Source organism: Boleophthalmus pectinirostris, unplaced genomic scaffold (genome assembly GCF_026225935.1).
Source record: "Boleophthalmus pectinirostris isolate CB_2022bp ecotype Guang Dong unplaced genomic scaffold, ASM2622593v1 HiC_scaffold_14, whole genome shotgun sequence".
Taxonomy (NCBI): Eukaryota; Metazoa; Chordata; class Actinopteri; order Gobiiformes; family Gobiidae; genus Boleophthalmus; species Boleophthalmus pectinirostris.
Window position 1 is genome coordinate 25952586 of NW_026571047.1, and position 8530 is coordinate 25961115.

Genomic DNA, 8530 nt, shown 5'->3' on the forward strand with positions numbered 1-8530 from the left:
TGTAACAGATAATACTCCCTACACTGTACTGCTCCCTACACCTGTGCATCAACTCGCCCTTACAGTATGTAACGGATAATACTCCCTACAACTGTACAACAACTCACCCTTAAGCAACAGTTAATTCCCCCTACAACAGATAATACTCCCGACAACTGTACAACAACTCACCCTTATGTAACAGATAATACTCCCTACAACTGTACAACAACTCACTCTTATGTAACAAATAATACTCCCTACAACTGTACAACAACTCACCCTTATATAACGGATAGTGCATCTTTAAAAACAACAAAACGTTTCCTCTTATTTTAGTTCTGGATTACAGTTAAGAGGATGTTGCATGAAAGAAACTAAATTTTGACACAATCCACCCACTTTCTGGACTTATTTGCCAGTCATAAACAAACTTGAAAGACTCTCGACAGCGTTTTCTCTAAAGGGGAACCTCCTCCACCTCCTCACATGATGAACACAGAGGAAGTTTACGACCTGAAACCACAGGGGGAGGCCGGTCTGACACAGAGAGCACGAACTCAAAAGACCTCAAGCTGTGAAAACATGACCAATGAGGATTTTACTGCGGAAAAAAATAAGCTGGACCAGTCATTACATCTATTCAAAATAAAGGAAGTCGATAATGATTCACTTCACTAAGGATAGGGCCGGGTATCATTCAGAAGTTGCTGATATGACACATACCTGGATATCCTCCTGAGACCCGGCCCATTCCTTTGTGTCCTTTGTAGTGGACATTGAGTTAACCAGATGATCTTTTAAGTGTTTTGAGATAGACTCTTAATGGGGGGACTAGGTTCTTCTGCCTAAATAGGACTGGGGGATTACAGGATACTATCATGTCCAGGATAAAAAAAAATAACTCAATAGGAGCTAGTTTGTGGCTGCAACATGATTAAAAAAAAAAAAAAAAAGGAGACAAATAAGAGTGTGTTATAGTAGCAATAGCTAATAAACATTGCAAACCGATTCATTTCAGCGCAGACAACATGAAGAAATATGCTTTTTACTTGAATTGTTGGGATTATGACAGTAATAATTCACACCAAAATCTTGTCAAGGTATTTTAAAAGCAGAAACGTGTCCTATCTATAATAATACCAGCCTCTTCAAAATATCGCAATAAATATCGTACTGAGAGATTTGGATATCATTACATCCGTAGCATTTACACATCAAAATCGGTACTAAACTCTAAACTAAAGCTGGACTAGAGCAGGACTAAACCAGGACTATCCATCCATCCAGTTTCTTCTGCTTATCCGGGGCCGGGTCGCGGGGGCAACAGTCTAAGCAGGGACTCCCAGACTTCCTTCACCCCAGACACGTCCTCCAGCTCCTCCGGGGGAACCCCGAGGCGTTCCCAAACCAGCCGAGAGACATAGTCCCTTCAGCGTGTCCTGGGTCTTCCCCGGGGCTTCCTTCCGGTAGGACATGCCTGGAACACCTCCCGAGGGAGGCGCCCAGGAGGCATTCGGAGCCACCTCAACTGGCTCCTCTCGACATGGAGGAGCAACGGCTCTACTCCGAGCTCCTCCCGGACTAGCCAGGACTAAAACAGGACAAAACCAAGTCCACATCAGGATTTAACCAGGGTCAAACAGGGCAAATGAACATACTCCAAGGTTCTCACACTATTGCATACTTTCTCCATCTGGAAAGACAAATTTTAATCCCATTATAATCTAAATACTCTTCAGAATATATAAACCAGTCCGGTCCAAAACACACAAACACTGAGGTCACTTAACACACCGTAATCTGCTAAGAGCCCTTACCTTAAGTGGCCTCTTGTGGAATATTGGTTTGGCCAGATAATATTGACATTATAGTGTCCATTTAACACAGTAAATCAGGTCTCTTAAACACTGAGACTAGCAGATTAACTACCCTTTAAAATCACATGACTTTGACCTCCCCTCTCTCTGCCCTCCCTCTACCCCATCTGTCTACCCTGAGTTACTCTTGTGTACTTACTCTTGTAGAAGTAAAAAAAAAAAAAAAAAAAAGTAAAACACAAAAAAGTAAAAAAAAAAAGTTTTAAAAAAAGTCATAAAACACCGTACTTAAGTACATTTTAGGTATCTATACTATACTTAAGTAGATTTGAGAGTGGATACTGTTTTATTTTATTTCACTACATCTGAGTGCAAGTATTTCAACTTAACACTCCATGACATTTTTGAACAGGACTGAAAAGCTAAAGTATTTTTTATTATAGTTTGAGACCTGCTGAAAAGGTTGAGGGTTTATTTTTAACACATTTGTAGTTAGAGCAAACAAAAACATACTAATAAAACCAGCTAGAAAAAAAAATCAGTTTCATCTGAACAAAACTCAGTGCAAATCTTGAATCATTACATTTCAGGCTTTATAAGACCTCAAAATACTCGCAAAACTACTTTTACGTTTTACTCTTAAAGACTGACATGTCAAACTCAGGCCCGGGGGCCAAATTTGGCCCACAATGTAATTATATTTGGCCAGTGAGATCATACAAATATGTATTACAGCTGCCCGCCGGCTACAGATAGACTATAGAGACATTATTTAAAATGTGTTATTATTTTATATTATGCTTGTTCTGGACTCAATGTTTAAGCTAAACTATAATTAAACATTTATTTTTAATAAGAAAAGGTTTAACATTACATATCTCAAAAGAAGACGAAACATGCTGATATTGTTTAAATTTTTCAATAAATACTTAGTTTGTCCCACGACTCAGTGCCAGTTTTTAATTTTGGCCTCTGATTTAACAGATAACACTTTATTTTAGGGTACACTTATTAACATCTAACTACCCTCTAATTAGCATAGTTGTAAATGGTTAATTTTTCATTAATTAATTTTGTCCATGAATTATGATTCTAATAAGCTTTTGGTGCAAATTTTTAAAAACTACATTTCTTTTGCTACTAGTCCTTAACAACACCAGTTTAGTAAAATCATAATTCATGGACAAAAGTGACCTAGTGTCAAACTTATAAAGTAATAAGGAGTGTATTAATAGGAAACTGTCTAACTAATAGCAGAATAAGCTTCTGTGGAATTAGACATTAATAAGGGTTAAATAAATACCAATTAATGACAAATTAAGCATTTACAACTATGCTAACTAGCAGGTACTTAGATGTTAATAAGTGTACCCTAAAGTGCATTTTGAACAGGTACTTTTACTTAAGTCGATTTTTTCATGTGCTTTTCATCGCTCCAATATGTGTACTTTTACTATAGTAACAAAAAGGACTACGGTCAGTCTCATATAGTACCAGTACTGCACTCACACCACAAAATCACACCTACCTCACTCACTATACTGCAATTTCACTACAGTATGTAATTCATTCACACAGATTTGAAAAGAACATGCTGACATATACGGCATCTTATTAAACCTGCCTATGATTTACTACTACTACTACTCACAGCTGCTGCTACTACTACTATTACTACTATAGGTCCATAATACTATTCCATATATTTTCCACTCATTTGGCTACTACATATTACTTTTATTGCTTCACACTCTCACTCACACATAGAATCCAACTTCATTTACACTGTACTACTACAAATACTTCATACTCATCCATGCTTTCCTAATAGATTAGTCACTGTTACCAATACTGCTACTACCCCAATAGTTATTGCTTAATGCGTACTATTACACAATATTGATTCATGTACAGTCACGCTACATTTCAACATATGTATGCTGTTTTTAGAAATACCAAGTATTACAGAGACCAGCCACCTGCCAACAACTCTAATTACTACTAAAATTACTACTAATAGTACTACATACCTAATTTTATCATTACTACATTTTTGTACCATTTTGCAAGCCACAACAAAATCAATCTGTTTATTACAAATACATCATAACCAGCAAGTCTACATCAGCAAATTAGATGAATATAATTACACGATATATAATCAGTAAGAGAAATGGATTACTATTGCTACTTCTACTACAGCTGCTTCTACTACTACTACTACTACTACTACTACTACTACTATCACTGGTTCTACCACTACTTGTACTGCAATCGCTGCTATGAAAACAGAGCTGTGCCACCTAACTTCATCCACCACATGCCCGCTATATCAGTGGAAAAAATACTACTACTACTACTACAACTACTGCTACTACTACTACTACTACTACTGATACTTTTTTGCAACTACCAGTGTTACTTCATTTTCACAGCAAATACATCACAGTGAGTAAGTCTACACTGGCATATTACATAAATAGAATTACACTGAATAATTAATAATGAGAAATTTTAATAACTACAGTATTGCTACTTCTACTGCTACTAATGTCACTGGCTCTACTACTACTTGTACTGCAATCACTGTTATGAAAATAGTGCTGTCCCACCTGTCTACAACTCTAACTTCATCCACCACATGCACACCATATCAGTGGAAAAACACTACTACTACTACTACTACTACTACTACTTCCACTAATACTACTACTTTTTTGCAACTACTTGTTTTACTACAGCTCTAATTTTACTGTTGTTATCTTCATTACAAATACCTCACAGCCAGTAAGTCTACATGAATACAATTACACTGAATATAATTAATAATGACAAATCTGACTTTTCCTATTGCTACTTCTACTACAGCTGCTACTACTTCTATCACTGGTTCTACTACTACTTGTACTGCAATTGATGCGATGAAAACAGAGCTTTGCCACCTGCCTACAACTCCAACCTCCTCCACCACATGCACGCTATAACAGTGGAAAAATTACTACTACTACTACTACTACTGCTATTTTTTTGCAACTACTAGTATTACTACAGCTCTAATTTTACTGTTACTACATTTTCATTACAAATACCTCACAGCCAGTAAGTCTACACTGGCATATTACATGAATAGAATTACATTAAATAAAGAGAAATTTTAATAACTATTGCTACTTCTACTACAGGTACTTCTACTTCTACTTGTACTGCAATTGCTGTTATGTTATGAAAACAGTGCTTTGCCACCTGCCCATAACTCTAACTTCATCCACCAAATGCACGCTATATCATTGGAAAAAATACTACTACTACTACTACTACTACTACTACTACTATGCTACTTTTTTGCAACTACTAGTAATTACTACATCTCTAATTTTACTGTTACTACATTTTCATTACAAATACATCAGTACAGTTACATTGACTATAACTAATAACAACGAATTTGAATTACTACTGCTGCTTCTACTACTACTTATACTGCAGCTGCTACTACTGAACAGTGCTTTGCCACCTGCCTGCAACTCTAGCCACTTCTACACCATTCATTCTCTTCATTCTCTTGTTTCTGACACATATAATGTACCCAGCTCTCTCAATTATTTCCTCTACACTTGTGTAACTAATTCAACCTATACCACAGTCTCACAGCAGCAGTGTACACCTACCTCTTTGTCCGGACATGGGTTCTGTCTTGGCCGGCGACACAATGCTCTGTCTATTCTTCACTCATTCACTGTTCCTGACCCCCTCACTCTCTCTCACTCTCTCTCTCTCTTTCTGTCCGGCAGCGCGCTCTCTCTCCTCTGCCTCTCAGTCCCGATGTGGTTATCTTCTAACATACACAGCCTTTATGAGAGAAGCAAGCATGCCTCCTCCCCCTATTACTCAGCCCACTCCCCTCCTGCCAGTTAAAGGGGCTATAAGAGGTTTACATAGGATATTGGGAAAGTGAGTATGGATATGACCAGCAGGGGGAGTAGTGTTCAGGAAGTATCACGGAAGAAACACAGGATAAGTGCAGGTGATTCAGCGGTTAATGTATTTCAGAAACTCCCAATACACTGCACGCTAATGAACAAATTGGATACCTTAACAATTCCCAAAAGACTGGCAACAAAACAGTGATCACTTACCTTAATTTCACAGTATTTTGTTCGCAAAACCATCCAAAACATCACATGTTCAGCGAACAGGACCGCTGCAAACAAAATTAACAGTTTATATTATGTTATTTTTGCTTCAAAGGACTCGACTCAACTCAACTTCAAAACATTAACATTTGTATACACCAAATACAAACCATTTGATCAGCGATGAAAGTCGTTCTGCTTACTAAACAAGCTACGCTCTCGTTCAACTGATGTCCCTCCGGTGTTAGAGAAATATGTCAAAAGAGGACCACAGTAACCCCGCAACTTCCTGTGAAACAAGAAACCAAAACCTGTAACATTTAATTTTACACTAATACTATCTTAAAAATAAACATAACTTGCAACTGAAACTCTAACCCAAAGCAGAGTACAATATACAGATATACAATATAATTACTGGTCATTACAGCTTATTACACAGTGCGTAACATGTTATTACAGGTTGTGTCAAAGAGCGGTACATGTTATTAAAAGTGGCAGCAAAGAGTGTGACATAATGACAAATTACAAAGAGAATTCTATGTTATTGCACATAGTTACAAAAAGTGAAACATGTTATTACAAGTACTTACAAAGACAGTTACATGTTATTACAAGTAGCGTCTAGTTACAAAAAGGGGGATTACAAGAAGTTACAACTAGAGTTACATGTTATTATGTAGCTCCAATGAGCATTGCATGTTACTACAAGTAGTTACAAAGCAAGGTACATGTTATTATACATTCTTACAAATAGTATTACGTGTTATTACAAGTATTTACAAAGCAAGGTACATGTTATGTCAAGTAGCGTTTAGTTACAAAAAGGGGTACATGTTATTACAAGATGTTACAACTAGGGTTTCATGTTATCACACGCAGCTACAATGAGTGTTTCATGTTATTACAAGTAGTTACAAAGTCTGTTACATGTTACTACAAGTAGCGTGTAGTTACAAAAAGGGGTAAATTTTATTACAAGAAGTTACAACTAGGGTTACATGCTGTTACACATAGTTAAAAATAGCGTTCCATGTTATCACACGTAGTTACAAAGCAAAGTACATATTATTATAGATAGTTACAAATAGCATTACATGTTATTACAAGTAGTTACAAAGCAAGGTACATGCTCTTATAGGTAATTGCAAAAAGTGTAATATATTATTACAAGTAGTTACAGGGCAATATACATTCTATTATAGGTAGTTACAAAGCAATGTACATGTTATTATAGCTAGTTACAAATAGTGTTACGTTATTACAAGTAGTTACAAAGCAAGGTACATGCTATTATAGGGAGTTACAAATAGAGTAACATGTTATTACAAGTACTTACAAAGACCGTTACATGTTTTTACAAGTAGTGTGTAATTACAAAAAGAGGTACATGTTATTACAACAGTTACAACTAGGATTACACTTTACTACATGTAGCTACAATAAGCATTGTATGTTATTACGTATTAAGTTGTTACAATGCAAGGTACATGTTATAATAGGTAGTTACAAATAGGGTAACATGTTATTACAAGTAGTTAGAAAGCAAGGTACATGTTATTACAGGTTGCCACACAGTGCATGACATGTTATTACAGGTTGTTACACAGTTTATTACATTGTGCTAATGATAGTTACAGTGCATGTAGTGTAGCGTTGAATAAAGTGTGACCCAGAAATCTCCTCAACATACGAGTACAGTAAAGCCTAGAAACACAGATGATGAATTCAGCTCCTCTCAAAAGACTCTGTTCTGTACTTGAATCTTTTATCAGACCCTGCAGCTCTTGTCTCACACTTGTAACTTGTTACAGTTTGAAGAGCACATTGTCTGTCGGTGTTTAAAGCTTTCTTCACAGCTGAATCCCTTCTCATGCACGGATAATGATGATTTTCATAATAAGTGACGGACTGACGGAGCAGCAGATTCACAAAAGGGCAGAGGCAGACACGAAGACCACTGTTCACGCTACTTTAAATCACTTATATTATACATTATTCTGTCTTTTTTCTTCTCTTATGACCTGGGACTATTTATACCTAAAATTATTAGTAGACATGACATTTGTTTAAACAAAATGTCAATAGAGGGTGCTCAGAATGCCTTTTCTTGCTCATTGAAAAGTGAATTTGTTTGGATCAAGCTAAAAATGACGCAGTGAAATCCTTCAATAACAGATCAGCAGCACGGTTTAAAGATAAGTCTCTAAGCAATTAAAGCAAAACTAAGTAACATTTTATCTTATTAATCATTGTTGTAAGTCCCTGTGGTGGTTAAATATGTATTTTGGGTCGTGTTTGAAGCATCTGTTGTCTCCCTGTGATGTCTTCATGCGGAAAACCAGCCTGGCAACATGGCAGACACCAGGGACGTGCACAGATACAGTCCAGACCTAAAGAGAGGTTTTCCTTAGCTACCCTGTCTCCTTTTTTAATATTTTGTTCTTATATTTTGCAAGATTATATGTGTTTTTATGTTATTATACTAACTAACTAAAAGCATGGATACCCAATATGTAGGAGCTTTGTGAATTACAACTTGTCAGAGAGAAACAGGTTTTGAGCTCTGAAGAAACAGACCAAATGTGGAAATGAAAC

General features: G+C 36.4%; 1 protein-coding gene across 1 annotated transcript in view; it reads right to left on the bottom strand.

The window, feature by feature from the left end:
* entpd1 (ectonucleoside triphosphate diphosphohydrolase 1) overlaps positions 1–5618 on the bottom strand; it is an 89112-nt gene extending 83494 nt beyond the window's left edge. Inside the window, exon 1 of the mRNA XM_020940681.2 lies at positions 5468–5618. Within this exon, the coding sequence (XP_020796340.2) occupies positions 5468–5483 (16 nt within the window). The 5' untranslated portion in view covers positions 5484–5618. The remainder of the gene's footprint in view (positions 1–5467) is intronic.
* Positions 5619–8530: the final 2912 nt, after the last annotated feature.